This window comes from Calypte anna, chromosome 3, assembly GCF_003957555.1.
Source record: "Calypte anna isolate BGI_N300 chromosome 3, bCalAnn1_v1.p, whole genome shotgun sequence".
Lineage (NCBI taxonomy): Eukaryota > Metazoa > Chordata > Aves > Apodiformes > Trochilidae > Calypte > Calypte anna.
Window position 1 is genome coordinate 62,448,975 of NC_044246.1, and position 24,912 is coordinate 62,473,886.

The 24,912-nt window shown below is 43.7% G+C and overlaps 1 protein-coding gene across 1 annotated transcript in view; it reads right to left on the minus strand.

Moving 5' to 3' along the window:
• RSPO3 (R-spondin 3) overlaps nucleotides 1-6,030 on the minus strand; it is a 61,669-nt gene extending 55,639 nt beyond the window's left edge. Inside the window, exon 1 of the mRNA XM_008497319.2 lies at nucleotides 5,873-6,030. Within this exon, the coding sequence (XP_008495541.1) occupies nucleotides 5,873-5,969 (97 nt within the window). The 5' untranslated portion in view covers nucleotides 5,970-6,030. The remainder of the gene's footprint in view (nucleotides 1-5,872) is intronic.
• Between the last annotated feature and the right edge of the window lie 18,882 nt (nucleotides 6,031-24,912).

A 24,912-nucleotide genomic window follows, 5' to 3' on the forward strand; every position in this document is an offset into this window, starting at 1 on the left:
TTCAGCTGTCTTTTGTCATCTAATAAGATTGCTTTGTTCTGAATTATTTTGGTAAAAAATTGGCAAAGTGATTTTGAGTAGTTCAGACTCCAAAATTAGAAATGAGACAAAAATATTATTTTTTTATTAGCTTTTATATCTCTTCCACCAGGCTTTCGCAACTTTTAATTTAATTTCAAGAGCGAAAGGGACAAGTTACTGTTGGGGAAAAAACTTCTTAAGAACGGCCATAGTTTTAACAGATGAGTTTTCCTAGTAGTCACTGTCTATAAATGACTGGATATGAAATGATACACAGCTTATTAATGTTAGTGATGCACAGCGGTGGTCAAGCCAGCACACCAGCCTTATTAACCAGAAAGCAGAATGAACACGCTAAGCCAGAGACAATGAGTAAATTTGATTTCCGAGTCCTAGCTCAGATTTTATCAGTTATGACTTCGATTATCTTCAGTGAAAAATTTACAGTGAGAAGCAGCAGCAGACCAGGGATTTGAAAAAGCTTGATCCACTAATGATAATGCTTAAAAGAATAAATTAATCCCGGAGTTAACATTATTGATTTCAGTTGGCTCAATAGGTGAGAGTAGTAAAATATCTGCTCTTTTCATATGCTTAAGAAAGAGATTGCTTGCCAAACAGTCTATATATCATCATTTTGAAAGGTACAGAGCATTGTTTTTTGCGATACAGGGGTCGTACATATTCGGGTCATTAAATTTTGTGAGTACTCTAGCACAAGAATTCTTCTAAACACAAAATGCTTCCTGACTTTCTGTAGAAAAAAAGCCCTCTTTAGCTACAGTGAAGTTCATAGGCCTTTTTCTACCTAAAGAAAAGGAGACAGTTTCAAGCTCTAAAACTTATTAATAATACTAATGTTTTATTGTGTCTGAAAGGAGAAATAGGACTTTTCGTATATTTGCTGATATACCATCCTAAATCAATGTCTTTGAGAACTTGTCGTAATAGATGTATTTACAGTTTAATGTGGATTTTATATAGAGTAAGAAGTGAAAAAAACAAACTTTGAAATTATCGCCCTTTCAGATGTCAGGTATGAAATATGATCTGGTCTGTAACATGCTTTAGTCTCTTGGGATAATAACATGTATCATTCCATGTGCAGCTGGTATATTTCAAGAACAGCTCTACATGCACATAGAGTTATAAAAAAACCCAAAAAGCCCAAAAACCAAACAAAACCCAAAACCAAACAATAAACAAACAAAAGCAAAACAAAACAAAAACGCAAGCAGGCTATCTGTATGATACTTCTAACACTTTCATCAATAGGGAGTGATTTTCTGATATTTTATTTTCTAAGATATTGCTACAATGAAATGTGTTCACAGTTTATGAAAACACGATGAAAGAGTTCTCCGTCTGCTTGTGTTTCTAATGACTGCAATAGGAATTTTACAGTCTATTTCGAAACAAACAGGATCTCATCCAAAAATGAGAAATACAGTTTCACTGCAAAAAAAAAGATGCACTTGTCACCAGCAAAGTATTTACTTTGACAATGTTAATACAAACACGTCACAGAAAAAACCCCATACAAATACTTTAAAAAATAACTATCTCTGAATAATTGACTCCCACTCAAGGACAGATTCATCTTACTTGCTTGTCTAACTTCTGCTTTAAATTGTTGCATTCAGATATTAGATTATTACTTTTTAAAAAATTCGTAACACGACCTATATCTAGTATTACCATTGCTGCCATGCCAACCCTAAACATGGCTATAGATATCAGTAATATATATATTGGTGGTGATCTATGAAAGAAATTGCTTCCAAAATGCCATCCTATTTTAACTAATAATGTAATTCCTCTTTCCTTGCTGACTTTACTTCCATGGAAATGACACCTTCCATGAGGATATAAAAACCCTAAATAATTTCACCAGTCTGGTTTTTGTCAGTTTTCTCCTGTTATGTTTTGTTTTGCTTTATTTTAGATAGCCATGTTTGCAACTGGGATGTTATGCATCTGCTTAATTTTGAATTTGTAAGTAGTTGTATGCAAACGAAGCCAGAGAGGCAGCATGTTTCTACAATGGAGCCCTCCACTTGTGATTGTGACCAGAAGCAGATGCTGTATCAACAGAACCGAAGGAGGAGAGATGGAAGGAGTGACCAGAGGAACGAACACTGGGTACCACAAATGTGTGGCTACAGTAAAAGGCCGGAGGAAACTGACAACATCAGATACTGATGGGCTACCAATAATGTACATCACAGTACCTCTACATCCAAACTGCAGTTCCACTAAGTCATACTGATAGTTTTACTCACGGTTGTATGACTTATGGTGCAAATGCAGGATTTTCTGTCACTTTGCTTACCCTAGCCATTTCCAAATTCAGTCTACGGCTCACTGGTAGTCTGCAGCATCAAGGTAGATGGTCTGCTGGTCATTCATAGACTCATAGCAAATAATACTTCATTTCTGTGAGCTAAAAGGTCAATGAGAAAGGTGCACAACTCACTGTACTGAGCTCTGAGGGCTGGTGGTGGCCTATGAAGCCAAAATATTTTTGAACAAATGACTTAGTGCTACCTTTTTTTCTAAGCAAACTAATCACTGGAAGATAGATAGAACTTCTTATTTATTGATGTGCTCATCTATACCTAGCTGCATGTTAATCTCTCTTGAAGGACTTGAACAAACAATTTAATTTGTTAATCTTAATTTCCCTTATCAGAATAAAACCAAGTTTCTTTGCTAATGATATGTTTGCTTTTGAACTTTTATTGACCTTGTCTGCTATGTACAACTATGGACCTAATTCATTGCTTTCCATAGCGGACTTCAGAGGGGTATTGCCTCTGTACAAAAAAACTACGTTTTTACTACTGGTACTACACAGGACAGAATTTTAGAATGCTCAAACTAGAAACTTCAGTGAGAGCTCGAGGAGTGAAAGGGCTACAGACTAGACTTGTCACCTAGTAGAGATTACTTTGGTTATAGATACAAATTAAGTAAAGCTTCAGGATCAGGTCCTTCTGTTGGGATGAAATTAAAAAGAAACTTCCATTAATTTTCATTTATAGTGTCTGAGAATCCGGCCCAGCATGTTCTGAATTAGTCAGTTCAGGATTTGCTATTCCTTTATCATAAAATATGGTAGTCTACACTATAATGCATAGAATGGGGGACTTGAATAGTAAGAAAATGAAATAACAGTGGCTCAGTGACTACTTGGTGGCAAGTAGTTTGTATGGTATTTTAAAGTATATAGGTTAAATTAATACTCAAAAACACTTCCTTAGCAATGGGTTTAGAACTTAAGCTGGAAGAGACTGTCTGGGCAAAAGAAACAGAAATACAAAGTCTTCCATTTAACAGATTTGACAGATGTCTTCTTTACATGCATACCATCATGTTTTTCAAGTTCCAGTGTTCACTAATTGTGCCTCATAGATTTTTATTGTAAAGCCAGAACGATCTCTGCAACTTAAACTTTTATAATAAATTTCATAAACACTTATGCTCTAAATTTTTGCTCCACACTGAATAGCCACTAGTTATACCAAAATATCTTTTACAAGCAGCCCAGTTTGAATACCTCAGCCAGTGGGCAATGTACATACACTGCATCCAGGTGAGCTGTTTTGACCATTTTTGGTCTTCACTGCCAACCTAATGAGCCATATTTCTATCCCTAACTTCTAGCTGTGTTCTGCCACTCGCTCTGCTGTGGATTTAATGTATCTCTTGCATTTAAGCCAGAAAACTTTGAGCAAGTACTCAGGACCTCCTCCACGTCGTACCAACCAGCTAACTATTTAGAGCCAGCTCTTCCACTTTTTTATATCCAACAAACCACGCTGCTGTACAGGGGGTCTAAAACAAACCAGGATGTGACAGCGCTAAGCTACGGTATGCACCGCACCGGCACGCAGCATCCCCATGCTGGGAAACCGTGGCTGCCCCGCACCCAGATGTGGCCTCCTTTGCCTAAAGGGTGGCCCTAGGCGAGAGGCAGCGGCCGTGCCGTGCCGAGCCGAGCGGAGCCGAGCACCTGCCGCCTCGGGTGCCCGCCACGGCAGAGGACAGCAGAGGTCGCCGCCGGCCCGGCTGTGCCCCGGTGGGGCGCTTACCAGGTACCGAAGCAAAGACTGGCGGAGGGGGGGGGGCGCTCCACGACCCTCTCCCCACTGCGGGATCCTGCCCTTCCTACCTCTGCTGTGCCCCCCGACCTGGGGATGAACCTCTCTATAGCGCCCGTCGGGGTTCCGTCTCCTCCTCCCGCCGGGGGTGGGCAGCAGCAGCTTGTGGGACCGCGGCTGACAGGGGTTAAAGGAGTGGGTGGGAAGTGATGGAGGCTGCGGAGCCCTCCCTTGCCAAGGATAATAAATCGGATGCCCTGACATGTTTTACTTAGCCCTTAGTGCTCCCTCGCTGCGCGGCCGCGGGGATGGGAGGGCTGGAGCCCCGCGCTCTCTCGTCCTCGGCTCCTCTTTAGGGGCACTTTAGGTGAATCAAACCTTGTGTGCAGGAGGCAAACCATACAAAGAAGGCTTTCAAGGACTGGACATGCCAACCAGGGGAAGGGAGAGAGCGCTGAGTAAAAAAAATAAATTAAAATAATAGTAACCCTCCCCCTCCGTCTTTGACCTAAGGAAGTAACTCAGTTACTTCTTGCTGATAAAATGCAGGCTGCTGTGTTTAATGACACTTCCTCAGTATGTGCAGTTGTCAGGGCAAGAGGATAGGCACGAGTAACCCCTCCGCTGTAGGTGTACAGAAAATGTCTCCTCTACACAGAAACGGCGACGGGTCCAACACAGAGAAGGTGACAAATCGAGACGGGGGGCACCATCGTCCTTGCGGCGGGGCTCTGCCTGGCAGTCCTGCCTGGGCCATCATCGCCGACCCGGGTGCCCCGAGCCGCCCGGTCCTGGTGGCCGGGCCGAGCCCCACAGCGAGGCAGAGACGGCGCCTGGACAGCGCCTTCCCCGGGGGCCGCTCGCTGCTGCAGGGCTGCTCTCCCTTTCCCGGTGGGTGCCGGGGGCTTTGCCTCGCCTCTGGCCTCTCGCATCACCTCTTTCGGACGGCAGCGCCCAAGTTGCTGCTGCCAGCACCTCCTGGTACTGACTCTCGCCCCCCGGCCCTCCTGCCACCACCCCGGGCTCAAGGGGACGTTAGACAGGCGCTGGTCAGCAAGGACCGAACTCCTTTCATCCCATGGAGTTTAAAAAAAAACCCAAACAAACAAACAAACAAAAGCACACCACAAAACAACCCGAGGGCTAGAGCCCCGAAGCAGTGCCGTTGGATGACCCAGGGGGTTCCCGAACGGTGTCACCGAAGTGACCGAAGTGGGGAGGGGAGGCACCGTGGCACCGCAGTCCCCTGCTCTGCATCGCCGGGCGCCAAGTTTAACCTATTGGTTTAACCTGTATCTGTGTTGCTGGTTCTTAAAGTGGGAGCTGCTCTCTCCGTCCACCCCCAGTTCTCTAAATGATGGCCGGGATGGAGAAAGGCGCCTACGGTATCACAGCAAAAAGTTACCTGTCGTGTCGTCGCGCTTTCTCTATTAGAACTGGAACGAGCTAAGAAAGGGCATTCCCCTTTATCAGACTTTACGATACATAGAGCAGACTAATGTCTTCCCGGAGACAGCTCTGCTCGTCTCGGTAAGGTGAGAGAGAAGAGCAGAAAGTGACCGAAAAATCTCCTTCATCCCTCCGGCTCAATGAAACCGCCTGCAAATCCGCTCAGCCGCGCTGCCGGTGCAGGACTTTTTTCCTGACGCACTCGCGAAGGCACCGGGGGCACAAGAACCCCCCGGACAGGTGAACAGCACAACGAGAGGAAGCAGAAGTTACCAAAGTATAAATCTCTTCTCACTTACTTCTTCCCTGTCGCCGTACCCTGGAGGCGTGCTGGCTCCCAATGTATTCCATAAAGTTCAAAGTGATAAAAAACCAAGAAATCAGTCGCAATTGCATAGTAACCCTTTGAGAGTTCGACTTCTCTTTTTAGTTCTTTTTTTCTTTCCTTTAAAAAAAAAAAAAAAAAAAAAAAAAAAAAAAAAAAAAAGAAACCGCAGTGGTAGGCAGCAAGAGATGAGCACAGCAGCAGAAATAATACCTGCACTGAGATCCAAAGCTGGGCTTGGCGGGGTTGATGGCTTGTGCCTTTTTTTTTTTTGCCTTCCCTTTTTTTTTTTTTCTTTCCTTCCTTTTTTTTTTTTTTTTTTTTTTCCGCTTTCCCTTCCCCTCTGCTTTTTTCTATTGCACTTTCCAACCGCTACCTGCCGCAAACCTCAGAGGGGAGTCAGCAGCGGAGAGGAGCCGAACAGCCACCGCCGGGGTCCATGCCGGGCCGGCGACCTGCAGCATGTTGTGGGGGTGCCGGGGTGCTTGCAGTTCTGAGCGCCCGTGTGTGCGCCGGGCGGGCGAGGTGCCGACAGGACGGATGGATGGATGGCGGTGGGAGAGGAGTGTGAGAGGGCGGGAGCGGCGGGGGGGCAGGAGGAGGACCCAGCCCCGCCGCCGCCGCTGCGGAGCGGCCGCGCTCTGCGCCGCGGGCACCGCTAGCCGCCGGGCGCAGGTGGGCCGGGCCCCCTCGGCTCTCCCGCCTGCCGACCAGGAACCCCCCTGGTTTCAAGACGGAGCTGCTCCTTAGCGGGGCCCCGGGGGAGAGGCCCCGGGGCGGGGCAGGGCGGGAGGAGGCGAGCCCCAGCGCCCCGGCACCGCGGGGGGAGGCTCCCCGGGCTCGTCCAAGGCACCTCGGGGCAGCAGCGATCGAGCATCCTCCAGCGGCGGGGCCGGGCGGGGGCGATGCTCCGCATCGGCTCCCCGGCTGCGCTGCCCCCCGCGGCAGGGCGGGCCCGGACTCCGGGACTGGGTTGGGGCGGGCGGAGGGGCTTTGCAGTCTCTCTGGCAGCCCCCGCCCGGAGGGCTGCACTCACCTCCCCTCCTCCTTCGGCCTCCCGGGGCCCCCGCGGAGCTGCCGCGCTGCCCCGGCGTCCCAGCCCCTTCGTAGGGAGGAGTCCTCCCACTTGCCGGAGGAACCCCGTGTGGGGACACAGCATAGCACCCATCCACCCCCACCCCCCCACCAGCCTGAATCAGCCGTCCTCAAAATAGAGATGGGGAGAGGGGAAAAGGGTGAGGGTGTCTCTAGCCTCTCCCCCTCCTTAGTGTGTTCTCCGTTGTTGCCTTTTCCCTGTGGGACAGGCATTTTTCCGGGGTGGCTGCTCCAGCGGGACGGGACCGAGCAAACCTCGTCCCGTCGGGGTCGGGGGTCGGGAGCCGTCCCTACGGCCGGCTGGGAGCGGCGGAGGAGCGGGGCTGGGCCGCGGGACTGGGGCCGGAACAGAACTGGGCCCGGAACAGAACTGGGCCTGGCCGGGCCGATCCTCAGCTCCTGGGATGCCCGCAGCCGTCTCCCCGCCGCCGGCAGGACCCTCAGCAGAGCCCCGGCAGCAAAGGCGCAGCTGAGCTGCTTCCAGGCGAGGCACGGCCGCCTGTTTGACAGAAGGGTATCGCGTTTCCTTTCTCCGGCAGTGCTTTCTTTTTTTGAGGGGGGGGGGGAAGGGGCGGGCTAGAGAGGGGGAGGTGAGGCTGACTGAGGGGAAAACCGGCGCCTTCACTGAACCCTTTCCTGCTTTGCTTCTTATCTGAGTGGGTATCGCTGGGATGAGAAAGAGAGCCGGGTAAAACGGCGCTGATCTCATCAGGAGTATTGGTGGTGTGAGGAGCAGCCACTTTATTTGTAACTGTTTTCCTCAGCCTCTCCCCCCGCTGCCCCTCTCAGAGTTGTTAAATATCTGTACCATAAAACGTGGGGGATTTGAAGGTCTGTGGGAGGCTCCCTTTGAAAAGGACTCAGGGGAAAGTCTTTCTAATCCAGGATACTTGAGCCGGATGGGGTGGGATTGCCAGAGAGACATAAAATAAAAGTAGTTCGGCAGACAAGCAGAGGGGTTACACTGACATGAAGAAAGCGCATTCGCCTCGGTGTTTTGTTTGCTGGAGACCGAGACTTCTCGTGTGCCAGTGCGCGTGTGGAAATGTCTGAGCAAGCCAGGCGAGTGGCATGAGTAAACAAGGCTGCGGAGAAATGATGGGACAAGCGTGTGAGCCAACCTGCAGCCAGCCATCCAGCTTGCTTGAAGCAGCTTTAGCACCAGTGGGCAGAGAAAGCATGTCAAAAAATAAACGTTCTGAGAGAAACATAAGGAAAACATTAAACAAACGAGGAGTGCACTCCCTTTCCTTGCCCTGACAAAGCACGGCTGAGAAAATTCTTCTCGCTGCCTATCCAGCCTCTTCCATTCCACGTGTCTCTGCTACAGCAGGGATGCTGGGGCAAATGTTCTGGGGGACAGTCCTAGGGACCATGCCAGTCGCCAAAGAGCCCTGGCAAAATTGACTTGTGGGGTGTGTGCCTACTGAGAGGAGAGAAGGGTGGGGTATGCGTGAGTGACCAGTGGTGGCTGGGGGGGAGAGGTTGGATATTTACTGTGGAAAGGAGGCAGAGGCATAGACCAGGGAGAAAACAAAAGCTGTGGCTTGACTGGAGTTGGGATACGAAAAAAGGCAGAGCAAGAGGATGCAGGAGAGCCAGGTTGTTCCCCCCAAACCAGCCCTGTTGGGGTGGGGGGGAACACCCAAAAACAATAACAAACTGAAAACCCATAAACAGTTACTGCTGTTCTGCGATAAAAGGGGAAGATTTATATTGCTGAAATGTGTGGAAGGAGCTTGTTCCAGCGCAAAACTCTGGCTTGCAATTCTCTGTTTATGTCGCTCATCCTGATGAGATATTGGTGGCAAAGTTCAGGCTGACATCAGCCCAGGGGAGGCAGAGCCAGCGGCCCGGGCTGGGCTGTGTGGGGCCACACAGCTGCGTGCGGGCCTGTGGCCGGTGGGCTGCCGCCATCCATTTTGGGGGGGATTCAGGCTTCTAAAAAGCCTCCTCTGGCCAGGCCTGGGGATGTGAGGAGCCAAAAGCAGCACATGCAGCAGAGGGAGCTGGACGTAGTAGCTGAAAAAAATCTCAGTGTGGTTTCGTGCACCTCTATTTTGGAGGCTATTAAAGAAGATGGGGAGAGGGAGAATAGTTGATGGTCTCTATTGTTGCTGGAAAGTCAAAGATGTCTGAGTCTTCTGTTTTACTGAACTACATTAAAACCAGCAGCAGGAGACTGTAAAATCAGCTAGGTGGTGGTGTTATTTCTTGAGAAAAAGAAACTAATCAAAGATTAATAGTTTGTGGTGGTTTCACTATTGCAGTTCTTGCCCAGTGGTTCCTTTGTGCAAATTTCCTTAGATATTAATTTCAGTTTTCAGAATAGCTAATAAATTGGGAAAAAAAAAAGGAGGTGGACTAAAGATGCTCAGACTATATGCAAAATAAATAAATAATATTAAATTAATAGCTGATATTGTGCTTGCTTAAAATGGCACTCTAGATATAAAATCTAGCCATGTGAACAGGACAGCTGAATGCTAACCCTTTGTTATTCTTCCCTAGACTGGAAATAGTTTGTGTAAGTGAACAAAAGGCACTAATTTGCCTTTTCAACTTGGGAAACAGAGTAAAGTAATAAAGGCCTTGGATTACTTATGATACATAACTTGAAAATGAAGCATACCATGTCCAGTACAATATCCTTCTTTTTTAGGTGGTGCTCAGACTGTAGGTCAGACTTCCACCACTGAGAAGGTATCCACAGTAGCATCCCTGTGGACCTGGGTCAGTCACATCTGCTGAAGGTAGAAGGATTAGGGGACTGGGACCATCATCCTGAGTAAAAGTTGCACAATCTGACACATCTACTATTTGTTAAACACCAGCAATATTTTTGGCACTGCACACAACTGTCTTTGCCCCAGATTTTTTTCTGCTTGAACTAAGAAACAGAAACAAAGTGGGAAAGACATTCAAAGAGGCATTGGGAAACCACCCAAATCGCATACACATACACATATGTATGTAAGGATGTGAGTGTCTGTATTACTGCTCTTTTCCATATTTCCAAGTCTAAGAGTTGTTTCATTTCTTTATTTCCCAACATAACCCATTTGTTCTTTAGTCATGTGCAGCTTAGGAGGCTGATATTCTGTAACATCATGAGTATTCTCAAAAGCTGTTAGTATTGCAAACAGAAGCTTATGCTAAAGAAACCAGAAAGAGCGAGTGATGGGAAATGTTTTACTCACAATAAGTTGAACTTATGAGAATATCTGTACTTAAAAAAAAAAATAAACAAGTTCCTAAAGATCCATTCTCAATATCTTTAATAAGTCTTCAGCTATTTGACAGGCGTAATGGCAGAACATTAACAAAATGTGCAGAAGGGAACAATTCTCCACTGGCAACAACTCGCCTAGATGACCTAATTGATTTTTCCCATCTCTGACTTGTGCAATTCTGTCATTGTAATAAAATCCCACTGTAATCAAAGTCTGCAGGATCAGGCCCTAAATTAGCATGTTGATCTGGACTAACCCTCAGCCTGGGTCAGATCCAACCAAAGCCTGCTGCTTGTCAGCTTGACCCTTCATCAGTCCGAGAAGTTTGGATCTGGTCTTCTGGATCACACTGTAAGAGAGCTGATTTCTTGTTTTATTATATGTAGAAAAGAAAAAAAAAACCTACAAGCCAAACCAAAACAACAACAACAACAAAACCCAAAAACAAACCCAAAACATATTTGTGGGAAAAACACTCAGGCAATTTTGCAGTACAAGCTTTCCAAATGCAATTCAGTTCAGAAAATCCAACAGGAAGGCCTCAAAATGAAACTGAGAACTTTTTGGCACAGAGGAAATTTCAGCAGTTAATACAAGGATGATAAAACCTCACTAAGTCATTTTTTCCCTATATTTATCTATCAGTTGGTCATCTCTTGGATTTGAGATGAGGTTGTAAAACCTTTGGGATGCAGAGCAATTTTTTATTCTGTGATTGCAGAATCTGTGCCTACAGCAACTCTGTCTGCAAGAAAAAAAATCTCAGTATATTCATGGAAATACCTGTGTATTTTGGGTATAAATACTCAGCCTCAAAGAGAAGGGACTCATGTTAATGTTTTTTAATGTATGCTAAGTTGAAAAAAAGTACTTTTGGACTAGAGTAATTTTACCCACCCAGAAGGCAGTAGCAGAAGACCTGCACTGGTTTAAATCCATGTATCAGTTTATGTAAGTACACTTCTCCTGCAGCAACAGCCCATAAGGTGCAACTTCAACTGGGTAAAGCTGGAGGATGTGAGCAACCAACAACAAAGGCTTCACAGAACTCTGACACATCCGTTTGTCTAGGCATTGACTTCCCTATAATTTGAGTATTTTGAAGGGCAATTAACAACCCCTAAGCTAGAAGCTATTTTCTCACACTGACAGTGTTTCCTGTGAACTTCTTTGGTGGTAATGTCAACCTAAGTAGATCCCACACTTACCCAAGTGACTTGCTGATTCTCATTGCCTGGGCTGTGCTGGTCCAAGCATTATCAGAGCATTATCAGTAATACACTAAATTAAGGAAAGAACAGGCTGAAAAAAATTAAGTCCTGCTATTAAAAAAAAAAAAAAAGCTTCTTCTATCAGGTTTAGTTCCCTGATCTGGGTCACCATGAGGAAACTGGAATGAAATTCTTTACATGTAAAACGGTAAGGACAAGGAGTATCTCAAAGGGGTTAGCAAAGCAATTTCACAACTGAAGGTTAAATTACAGATGTAGGCTTCTTTGGAAAGGCAGGGAGTAGAGAAGAAGCCTGCTTCTTAATGTGTGTGCTTGCACCCCAGTGTGGGTGACAGACATGTTGCCAAGGGCACATATAAAAGAACAGGCAGGCATGAGGAAGGTGATGGTGTACAGTGTGGATGGAGTTCATGTGCTGCAGTTCCAGCTGCCCTCAACAACCCCATCCCATTGCTCCTGCAGCAGTTCAGCCCCAGTGACCTGAAGGCACAAGAGGTACAACAAGGCTGGTGATAGGTGTGCTCTGATGAGGGACTGGGCAGCCTCTGCCACAAGCATGGGATAAGCTGCTCTGTGATGGCAGGAAAGGTCAGCAGGAATCTGGCTGAGCCACACAAAATGGATCTTGGCTCCACATTATTAAATAGAATGAAACAGAAGCACTGCCTTTCCTAAACAAGCTGTCAGGGCTGGCACAGGAGGAAAAACTGGTCCATTGGTCATACATTGTGGCACTTAATCATTCATCAAGTGAAGACAACCGTTATGCAATTTAAAATGTTACCAGAAGTGGTTCATCACTAAATGCTGCTAGATGTGTCACCAATACTTGTTCTGTGAGATAATTCAGTAGCGTATTTTTGTATTAGGCAAACAATGCTGAGTGATCAGGAGGCACTTCTGTACTCAAACGGTCTTGTTGCTTATTTCAAGGCATAAAAGGAAGTCCTGAATTACTGCAGAATACAGTTCTGAAAAGGATATTATCTGCTTAAATCTGGTGCACCAGAAACAAAGTCCTCTGTTGAGAGGAACTTCTAATCACAAGGTGATGTCTCCCTTATACCTGGACAGCATGAAGTAGGTGTCTATGTTTCACTGTCATCATCAGAACTGAAATACAGCTTCACATTTGCATGAAAAGACTCATTTTTCTCAGTCAGTCTCACCATTTTTGTGTGCATTCTAGCATACTTCTGATCACTATTCATGACTGGAAAAAAATACTCTGTGTTTTAATTCAGGACTTCCCTCCTTGTCATATGGAGCTGATGGCTGATAGTGGCACAAGAATGACTTTGTGATGTGGAGCTTCTGCTAACCTAGTATCAACATTTACTACACTGAACAAGCTACAAACCTGGAGTCAGACAGCTACAAGTTGAAAGCCAAGATTTAAGGAAATAAATGGTGGCACCTTCAACCTACAAGGAGCAACCCTTACATTTTAGGATATGACTTTCCAAATTATATCTATCACTTACTGCTAGGTGCCTAGCTTCCCAAGTAAACCGTGGGAGTAGGTACATCCCTCCAGATTGCTCATTCACCCTGAACAGAAAGCCAGCAGGAGATGGCAATAGGGAAACATCCAGCCCAGCTGTTTTGTTCGTTTGTTTGTTTATTTTTGTTTTGTTTTGTTTTGTTGCCAGCTAAATATCCTCCATGCCCGGGCCAACCAGCCTTCTCCCTCAGGGGAGAAGTTCAGATCCTCTATTTTAAAGAACTGAGACAGCTTTCTTTTTTTTTATTTCAGAGTCCCCTTTAATGTAAAAACCCAGTGGCAATAAAACTTACCCAGAGTGTGGACTGTGTTCCATGAGTACCTCCAGTATGAGTGTGATTTAGAGTGCAACTGCACGACAGGAACCTGGTTAGGAGATTCTTCATCTGTGGTCACTCCACAGGCTGCTGGCTGCAGCCATGCCACTGTGCACTGAAGGAGACCAGATCCTTAGTGTGAGACCATAAGAAGGTAGCAATTTTACGGCACATGAAAGGAAGTCTTAATTTCTCTCTCTCTTACCTTTTCTAAGACTGCTTGCACTTTTCACATTAAAGGGAAATATATGAGCAGAAATAGGTATCTTCAAGTTGCATGTAGCCTAAATACTAAGCAAAGGCGTTATCGTTACAATTTCTTTTTTTCCCCATGTCTGTTTTACAAAGAAAATTTTGCAGAGTGCTGTCTGAGAGGGGTCTGGTCCTGTTGGTGGCTGGCCCTAGCTCCTCGGTGAATTTAGCTCTGACCACACTCAGTCTTGGCCCGCAAACTGTTGACCCAGAAGCACTGCCTAGGCTGGCTCTGGGTCTCTGCAAGGGCTGAACTCCTGGGAGCATTCACCCCAAACAAGCAAGGACATTTTGAATTTAGCTTCCAGGCTTCTGCTAAAGATAATTTTTAGATCACAGCTTTCTGCACAACCATCAAAATCCCAGGTTGGATCAAACTTCTAATGCTAAACTGCTTTAATGTGCATTCAGTTACACAGAATAATAACATTCAGCACACTGCAGGGAAGAGTTTCATAGTTCCTTATATGATGCTGTCTCACTGACCTGCTATCTCAAATAAAATGTGCAGCTGTTTGATCTGTTTGTTACTTATCTTGAATAGTTAATTGGTCGAGAGGGTGTCAGCACCCACAGTTTCATAGAAAGGCATCTGGAGTCTCATTTTGTAGCAGGACTTAAAGATCATTGTTAAGAGATTGTATCTTCCTGGATAAAACATTTATTTACAACGTGTGGAGTTAAGGATGGTTTTTATCTGCAGCAGTGGATTCCACAATTATTACCGGCAGGCTATTTAATGGAATCCGGGCTATTTAATCACGGGTTATGGATATAAAGAGCGCATGTATATGTCCTTCAGGAGCTGGAAAGCTAATTTTGTAATATGGAGTCAAGCAGGGCATATGGTAGATAACAGTCCCCTTTCACATTCTAACACAGGATTGAGATTTCTTAACAAAGGCAATAGAGTTGCAAAACAGCATGACTTTGTTGCAGTTAGTAATTAATGAGGTGCTAAAAGTGCCTAAGCAGAGGATCCCAGACAGAGAATGCATGACTCAAGAGGATAAGAAGCCCCCATCATTTCAAACAACAGTGTCATTTAAATAAACAAGCAGCAAGTCACTGGGTGTGTGGGGTAGGAAGGGTGCCTTAGCAGCCAGCGCTGCAGCAGCATCATGCACATTAGCCAGCGCTTTTCTGCCTCTGAGAAACCAGTTGTGCTTTTCCACATGCAGCTACAGCCTTTAGGTGCGAAACATTTGTTTAATACATTACTGGGGGAGTGGGGGGAGAGAGGGGGAAGGGGAGAGAAAATAACACAGTCATCGTTGCTGCCGCTTTTCCAGTGGCATGTTAGTCAATTTGAATTATAATCAAGCAGCAGTGGTTGCCCTGAAGGCTTTTACCAGCTACATACTATACTGGATGGAGTCTACCTGGCAAGAGTTGGTTTTTTTTGTTGTTGAGTTTTTTGTTTTGTTTTGTTTTTGTTTTGTTTTGTTCACCAAAAAGGGCATCCTTTCTGTGCCCCCAGATGAGACATAAATAATTCGGTTTATGCTTTTTGATATTTTTTTTTCCTTTTTGCGTTTTAACAAGCATGGGAGTTTTTACGTAATTCTGCACAGCACTGCAGTATTTTATTTATTTTATTATTATATATTTTTTTTAGGCAAAACCAACTCCAGTTTGAGTATTATATGAAAGTAGCAAAGGTTTATAAAGTGTTTGTCTTGTAATGTTTACTTGCTTTCTAACCAAGAATTTATAAATAGATGGAGAGAAATGTGGCAAGACACCAAAGTCATCCACTAAAATATTTCATAAGGAGCTATAATGTGAAAGGGGAATAAAGAAGCACTTTTGGAAGTGATGTTTGTTAGTGAATTCTTTTTCGTGTAGGGGGATATGATGCAATATGTCATGTTGACCCTTTGGAGTCTACGGCATAGTGATCCAAATTTATTCCTGGAGGAACTGCAGTCAGTACATGAGTTGCAGTCAGATTGAATTTATTTACACGTTTATGCAACTAAAAAGATGCTAGGTTATTTGCTGTTTGTTTTTCCTTTCTTTTGTGGCTTATAAAACTAGTAACTGAGAATCCAACATACACAGGGAAGTGATGAAGCTAGTCAGTAAGAAATCCAGTTTCTGTATTTTCAGATTTTCAGGTGGCTCCACTGCATTTACACATCTCTTTTTCTCCAGGTATCTTTCCATCTTGGTGCCTGGAAAAAAAAAAGGGAGAAGAATTGTGCATGTCCTTTATTTCCCCTTTTGTCACTGCCCATGAAGCTTACTGAATGTATTTGATGTTCTGTTTGTTTTTCATTAGAAACATACATACACATGCTTTGGAAGACTCCGTGTCTCCTTTCCTCTGGGCTCTTCTTGAAAATTCAGTTGCTTTTCCTGTGTTACCTTTTCTTTTGTTCAGTATCTCAGTCCTACTTGTAATCCTCTGAGGCTCCCCCTGAGTGAGCAGGAGTGGGAGCATTATTGGATACAGAGCGTGGCAGAACATTGGGGTTTCTTGCTGTGTTGTGCACAATGGGACTGAGGGAGCTGAACTGGAGGATTTGTGAAGACCTCAGTAACTACGCTGGCACTGCTCGTTTTGAAATAGGTATCCAATTCTCCTTTTATGAAAAAAGAAAGACATTTGGGATCTGCAGGGGTTGCAGTGCTGTGCTGGGGTGTTGGTTTGTTGTTTTTTTTTTTTTTTGACTCTGCTAAGGTCAAAGCGAATGAAGGTCCTGTGCCACAAAAAGTCACTGCGGACATGGGTCCTCTCTGTTCTGACTCAGCACTACAGACAAAATGAAACCCCTTCTACTGAGACAGGCAAGTTTTGGCCCACTTTCTGAAAAATGCAGGCATGAGCTGTTGCAGCTCTTTTACCTCTTATTAAAAAAGATCTTTGTTGTTTCAGTAAGGCACTAGGCAGAGAGCTTCAGTGCAGAGAGGCTGCTGTGCACAAAGGGATTATTGCAACTGGAGAAAAGTACACTTCAGTGGGACTACTGTGAGAGAGTTTCTGTAACAAAAAAGGAATGTCCTGTATCAAGCTTTTCCATAAAAATACTCTAGAGGGAGTCAAATCTAAAAGTTTATTTATCTTTAAAGTATTTCAGCTGCAATTCCTTCTTTTCAAACATTGTTTGTTTCCTGTTTATTTTTTTAGTCCTCCCTATTATTACAGCATTTTTGTTTGAATGTGTTTTTACATTTTCAGGTCAGATATCTGGTAATAGTAATTAAGAGACATTGCTTGGAGTGATGTGTCACTGTCACAGCAATAAATGTCCCTTGCAACCAGCAAATACTAGTTTAACTTTGATGGGAAAAGAACCCTAGGAAACAAAAGCAGAAAAGAAAGTGAAAGAGTTTCACATTGCAAAGAAATTAACTTATAGCTTGTGTTGAAGATAATTTTATGCAATGTCTTGTGCGACTTCATCATCTGATTATGCACTAAATCAATTACTTCATATCAGAAACGTAACTCTGGATCAAACATAATATCCCACCAATTACAGACTAGTATCTCAGATGAAGGCTGTGGACACACTCTGGCTAAAAAAATGAGTTAACTTTTACCACTGACTTACAGTTTGAATATTTATTATCACTGCTTTTCAGTGGTCATTGAGCTGCGTTTTTAAACGTTTTCAAAAATTTTTTCTGGTTGAATCTCTCCTGGAGCAGAGCTTCCTCTCTTTAACCTCGTTTTGTGTACGTATCCAGTATAGCAGCAGACTGGAAACTTTTCTGCTTTTATTTAGCTTCCACTGTTACAGCTGTTAAATGTCTCCTGGCTTTCTGACAACAGCAGAAAACAAGCATTTGTCACAAAAACCATGGATTCAATTTCTTCCCTTAAAGAAGGGAGAGACCAATGTTCATGAATTTCCCTTCTAGAGATTCCTTCACAATCACTGAGGGAATTATGCTCACTGCCTCATGGAAAAGACTATCTGGTATCTTGAAACCCAGAAACATCACAAATGCCTTGAGATCTAAACACCCAGAAGAGTTAGTGAGTGGGAGGCCAGAGCTAGCAGTTGAATTTCAACCTGGTTTCACTCATCAATGAACACAACCTGGTGTGATTCTGCAGGCAGATCTTGGCTTGTGCTGAGCCTTCTGCTGTGAGGGAATATGTATTTTTTTATGGGGGAAATGGGAAAAAGCTGGGGAATAGTCATGGGCTAGAACTGGTCTGGCTACTTTTCTGCAAATGAACTTGTCATCTAAACTACTTTTGTGGTCATTTTTTTTATAGCCGTGTTTTTTAAGTCCTCATTGTAGACAGGTTTTATATCCTATTGTTTTGTCTTGTGATAGATGTCTAAAAGAGATAAGTTGAATTGTATCCTAAAATATGTAAATGCCTGAAGTTAGATGAAATAACTTCCCTTTTGCTCAGTTGTGTATAGATAAAGGGAGGGGATGTCAGGCAACTGGTAGAGTATGGAAAATTAAATCCTAGCTCATTGATATTTCTGATTTCCAAAATTGTTCATGTTGATTTTTTTTTTTCACAGAAGACTGAGGCATTTTGAAGAAACCCCTGGAAAGCACTGCTCCCTTCTGCTCTTCTTCCTGTGTCTCACAGGGTGCTATGGGTGCTTGGCTGTTCTGTGGGAGAACTGCACTTGTGTTCTTTGCCATTACATTTGCTCTGAGCCCTGCAGCAAGAAATGGAATGGCACATCTTACCTAACAGTGTTTGTCTTTCCCAGCCCAACATCTACAGCCAATGCTCTTCCCAGCTTTTGAGCTCCAGAGCAGCATGTTGCTCAGTTTGCTCTCATTACCTGTCCCACCAGCACCAGGTATGGATGACCAGGTCTCTGCACAGAAGCTGAGCATCCCTCTCACTGCATGCTGGAGAAACTCCCTTCTTTTGTGACAATCTCTTTGCTGGAAGTCCTGGCTGATTTGGGTAAAAGGATGTACTTGATCAGAAATAATTGGTTATGTCAGGGTGTAGACACCTTGCTATTCCTGTTTAGGGCCAGCAGTAACAGGGGTTTGATTTTCAGCTCTCTGTATCTTCAGAGGATGCCCTGGTCTACCCTACCCAAAACAAAGCAACTGATTACAACTCATTGTAATCTAGTAATTTTTGCCTAGGCTAGAAATTCTCTGAACTTTTCTGATAGTTTCAGTAAAAAATCCCACAATTTCCATGAGAAACTTTAGCTTCAACTCATCTTCTTTTCTTACAAAGCTACTAGTCTGAAAAATCTAGTAAAATTCCTCACCAATATTTTCCCTTCAGCTCTTTATAACCATAACATTGAGGCTCCCTGAGGAACAGCACAGGCCATAGGACCATTTGGTGAACTATGGCTGTGTTTTTCAAAGAAATCAGCTGGATGAAGAGGAAGCTGGGGTTAATATGAAACATTGCCCTACACCTCACATTGGCTAAAAGAACATATTTTCCTTCTCTGTCTCTCACTTTCTTTCTCTCCTTATTTTTCTTTTCATTATTAAATGAGATGGATCAGGTTTTCCAGAGTTCATGAAGGGGAAGTGCATCTCCTGGTGTCATTGTTTATGTATGGAGACTGACTGCCCCATGTCACATTCAAAAACCAGCATCACTAGAACTTTTTAAAAAGACATTTTATTTAAATTAGATTATTGTCTGCTGCCTTTGTCTCATCTCTGCTTTTATAACTAAGTAGAACATTTCACACTTCTCATCTTCAAAGTACATTATAAGCTTTTTTACTCATTAGTCCTCATAGTAACCTTGAGAAATATCATTACTGTTATCATGTCTGGAAAGAAAGCAGAGACAGAGAGAAACTGATGAGAATCACATTTTCCTTAGAAGTTGCCCACCAGCAGATTTTCTGTGTGGTACTGATGATGAGAGATCCAGCGTGGACAAGCCAGTAGCAACCACCAGCATGGATTGCAAACTCTACAGTCTGCCCTGGGCTACAATTAGACAGTATGGATGTTGAATTAATAGTGATCAGTCACAGCACTGTTACAATTATTGCTACCTTTTGGTGGAACTGTAGCAGTGGGAATGTTCTTTGGACTAAAATCAGTACAGACACAGCAAAACAAACTTGCCCACAACCAAGCCTATTAGCTATTGCAACATAATTCTTGTGTAAATACTACCATTAAGTTCAGCTGGAATTATGAACTCTTAACTCAGGATGCTCTGTAAGTCATGGCTAGGTTGTGCAGAGGTGAAAATAGTAGTGCCAGTAATTCAGTTTAAATGGCTTTTCCTGTTTGAGGGTATTTTTGTTTTGTTTTCTTGTTTGCTTTTTTTTCTTTTTCTCTTTTTCTCCCAAAGCAATTGTTGATCTTGAAAGCAGATGCCTGTCTTCTCCCTCCTGGAGGAGTGTGTTGCAAACACTTTTACATGGCATTGGGGCCAGCCTCCCACAGGGCCTTGGAGGAGAAAAAAAGGCAGAGGGCATGTGACAAAAAATTGGGATGTTGGGCAGTTTTCAAAGGACAATGAGGAGCATTAACCCCACAAGGTGCTAGATCTCATCACAAGTGCTGTGGCCCAGATTTGTACTCTCAGGTGATCCAGCCTGCAGTGTCTATCCAGTTGTTTGCCTCAGGACAAGAATGTCCACACATCTATAAAACCATTTAAGAATAGCTAATTAACTTTAAATTTATAACCCGTTTTCATCAGATTATTTTACAATAATCATCAGTTTCCAACACTTTGCCTTCGCCTAATTTAGTTAAAGAGGTGAAGTCAAACCCATCCAAGTGCCTACATAAATATTTTTATTTAATTTCTTAAAACTAGCTCTTTTTAATTCACTTAACAGCTCTTCTTGACAAATAAAAAAAGGTATTCTAAAAGAGGTGGAACAACCTCAGCATTTGGGATTTATGCCAGCTATTAAAACCATGGAGAATGTTGCAGTGGGGCAGATTATGTTACATCTGCCCTCCTGGGGATTCTTGTTCCTGCCTCTGCAGTACATCTTCCAAATTATTGCCAAAGACAAACACTGCAATATTTGCAGATTCAGGGTGGTTATGCCTCTGTGGCACCAGAAGTCTCTGGTTCAGCTAAACCACTTACACAGAGCACCCTAAGAAGAACCCGTTTCATGTCCAGACTTAAAGAGGAAAATTGTCCTTCCTCTTCTGACTCATTGAAGAAAACACTGAGGAGCTCTCCTTCTGGCCTTTGCCAAATCTCATTTAAGGAATATGTCCACTGGAAGTCAGTGCCTGTCTGAAAGGGAAAAGGACAAGGACACAGAACTAAACTCAACTTTTTTGAAGTTAAAGGAAGAAGAAGCAGAAGGGGGGGAAAAAAAGCATATGCAGTTTGATTTCTGTTGCAAATACTGTTCTTTTTATGGTGGAAGTGGGATATCAACGAGTATAAGATGGCTATTAAACCTGATTCTGCATTTTCACTTGGTGTTAGTCAGCAATAGGATCTGCACAGCTATTTGGTACTGTTGTGGAGTTTATGAGTATAGCAAGGGATCTATGCCATTGTTAAAGAGAGACATGAGCAAACTCTATATTAAAGATTTCTAACTTATGGGTCATTTAATGAGAATAGGGCTGTACCACTTCTGGTGACTTCTGAAATGCAGAAGCAAAGTAACTGATTTGGTTGAGGATGAAGCCCAAGCTAAGAAGCCCTACTGGGTGTGGGCTGGTGCTGTGGGGAGGCTGCTTGGAGAGCCTGCTGCTGACCCCAGGATGCTGGGAGATGCAGTGCCTCAGGCACAAGGGCACATGGAGGCAGATGCTCATCAGAAGCCTGTCCTGGTGCAAAATCTTCTGTCTCCTTCTGGCTGCCCATGTACTGAGGGGGTAGGTGTGTGCAGAAGGGACTCCAGTTTGGGATGGCTGACTCTTCCCTCAGGACCTAAGCTGGCTCTGCGCTCCATGGCTCTGCATGTCCCCACCCATCTCTACCTTCCTGGATTATCTGAGCTTCTCCTTGGGGCTTAGGTCCCTGCTCTCCTCAGACCTCACCCTCTGCTCCAGACCACACAGGGTTAACATGATCTACTGGACCAGTGGAACCTAAATCTCAGTTTTCTCCTGCAAAAGAAAAAAGGCTGCAGAAAAGACTTACACAGAGTTCAATCTGACCATGAAAAGAGGGGTCCATCCGAAGACTAAGAATAAAAGTGCCACCCCAAAACGAAAAACCCAGAAAAGGCAGAGGGAACAGGGGAAATACATCCACGTATGGATGCTCCAGGCTGTCTAGGTGGCAGCCTGCTGGGGCCAGCGCCCTGGGTTAATGGAGTCACCTCTCACCCCTGGAAACTAGTTTAAATCTTGCCTTAGGGTAATAAAGGAAAATTGCATCTGATGGTGTCAAATTAGTCCCTAGTGGACTTTTCTCCACATCACAAATTCACCACAGATCTCACACAATTTGTCATGATTGGCAGAATTTGCCGGGGAGAAGTTTAGGATGGGAATAGCTCAGGGTTTGTAGGCTGGGAGTCAGGGGCTGTTTGCAAATGGCTTTAGCACTATCAGGCCTTCACTGTCAGAACAAAGCCCTGGATTCATCCCCACTCATCAAAGCAAGGGAAATAAATAAAGCAACCATCATCTCATGACAGAATTAAACCATTTTTCACCCCTGGAGCTGCAGAGGTTTTTCAGAGACAGACCTGACCTATCCCAGATTGACAACAATTTGTTTGGGGCTCACCCCACTCTAAATGAGAGCAAAAAGTAAAATCACATACTAGAGTTTAAAAGAATCAGGTATTTTAAAAGACAGTGTCCTTGGCATAAATAAAACTGGAGATTCTGATGAAATTTGACCATTCCACATACATCTTGGTTGGTGAGATGCCAGTCTGAGAGACTCTCCTTGCCTAAGTCTGCAGGGTTGCATCTGCTTCACGCAGAGGCAAGTGTCTGAGCCTCACACTTGCTCCTGTAAACAGAGAATTTGAGGACAGATTACTTAAAAAACAACCGTGGCATGTGAGAATTTTCAACAAGTTATTTCTAAAGAAATACAACTACCTTCTCAGAAGGCTTTGAAGAAGAATTATGTGGATAGGAGAACAAACAGAAAAAAAAGAGTGTAAAAAAGCATCAGGCAGGTGGGGTCTGGATTAATTATCAGAGCTTCTGGGATGTCAGGTCTCTTTCTTTTTGGTTCTGATACCTGAGAAAAACTACCTCTTATGGAGCTGGGAGCCTGCTAGGAAATGGACTGGAGAATTTAGTCCAAAGTCACTTCATTCAACAGTGTAATTTGAGAAATGAAGTCCTTATCTCTGGATGCTGTGAGAAAGAGACAGTGTGCTGGCCCACGTGGGTGTTGGAGTAATAAACTACCTACAGCCACAGTCTGGTGTTGCCACACACTGCCTTTGAAAGCATCACACCCCCTTTTTGTGTTATTACTGGATGTCTTTATTGCAAGTCATAGGACTTGTCAGACGGCTGCTTTGCAGATTTATTGACTTTGCTCGTATCCTGTTGAAAATTCTTAATAACGGTGCTGAATTGCATATAAACATGTGCTTAATGTCTTTGAACATGAAACTTAAGCACTTTGTAAAGATTAGCTGAAATAAGTGGGAGTAGCATATGTGTTTTCTTTTAAACAACAGGCGATCCGGTGCTGGCTTTTTATGAGCAGACTCTCTTGAGCAAACATACTTTAAGAAACCATGAGCTACCTTGTCCTGATGGTTGTTTCGGCTGCCCCCCACCCACCTTCCTCCATGGTGGCCAAGGAGGAAGATGGGAGCATCCTGCTGGATGCCTGAAGCTTCCCTGTGTATCCTGTGGGTCAGCCTGTGTGCAGGGGACAGCTGCTGGCCAGCCTGGAAGGGGAAAAGAGCTGGAAGACCTTGCTTTAGAAATCAGGGCCATATCTGTGGGTCTGGAAGCAGGAGGGCAGCACCAAATCCAGCCCCTGACACTACATGTATGGGAGGTGCAATTTCATGGGCGCCTTTCATGGCAGGGCCAGCTCAGGGAGCTCTGTCTCACTGCCTCTCCTGCCCATTCCTTTTCCCAGTCCTGTTGGGATGTGCTGGCAGGGTGTTCCATGGTTTCACCCCTTGGCACAGGGTCCATGCCTAATACAGGGGTAGCCATTCTACAATGCAAATAAATGGTATGGCAGACAACCTAAATAAAATGTTGTTTTCAATATATGCACATATATTATATAAGTTTTCTACAAAACTAAAATACAAAAATATACATTAGATAAGCCTAGAAGCTCTGGCTGAAAAGTAAAATTCTTCTGTTCATTCACACCTGTTTGAACCCTTACCAACTATCCTTGAATAATAAAACCTTTAATTTCAATATCAAAACTTTACATAAATCTTTTCTTTAGCATAGCTTCTTGTATTGCAGATAGATTCCTATGTAGCTCCCTAATATGAGCAAGTGCTAGCATTTAAACAAAATAAACCTGTGTTCTGGTGGAAACAATTAGGTGGATCAAGCTTTGAATGAAATAAACTTTTGTAGCTCTAAAGGCCAGCTACAAAGCTGAGTTAAGAAGTGTATTAAGGTGAAATATATGGGCTCAAGTCCTCCCTTGGTACTCAGAAGGTGAGGAAGGAAGGAAGACTCAGAATTGAAATGTGTTTAATTTTTTTTTTACTAAAAAATAAGCGTTTTTCTAAAGTAGATTTTAATTTTCAGTTTTTCTTAAAAAAAAAATAAATCTCTCAGTGTACACAGATTCACAAAACTTCCTAAAGCACTTGCCACTCATTAGGAGTAAAGCTGACCTGAAGCTTCAGTTCAGTTTCATCTTTCATGTAAGCAACAAGCAAATGATTCTCAGCATGTGCAGAGATGAATACAGATGTGTCCATCCCCTGACACACATAACCCACCCCAACCTGTTAAATAACACCCTCATCAAAAACTACTGATAGAAGGGAAGGTCACGGGATATGATGTAGCTGAGGACAATGGTGTCATAGGCAAAATCTGACAGCAGAGGAAGGATACACATCTACACTTATCATTAGTCATGGTTTCTGTACAAATATGTATAGAATTTTTTTCCTTCAAAAAAATACATCACTTAACTATTTTAATCTAAAGCAGCATTCTGTTAGCTAGTAAAAACAGTGAGGTCCCATCTTTTTGCTGGCTACTTGCTAACAGCATAAATTAGACTTAAAAAATTCTTTCTGCCATGGATGTCTGACGCATAAATAACACCATATGTTCAGCAGCAGCTTAAATAAAATATCATTCTTACCTTGACAATGACAGTCTAATTTACGAGCCATGACTGTAATAAAAATGCAAACACTGAAGTCTTCTGCTTAATCTTTGTAAAATGCTATGTTGCTTTTGTTCTGCCTTTAAACAATATAAAAATACCACATTATATATGTGAGGGGAAATCCCCATCATCTTCTAGCTCTCTACTGCCCATACATACC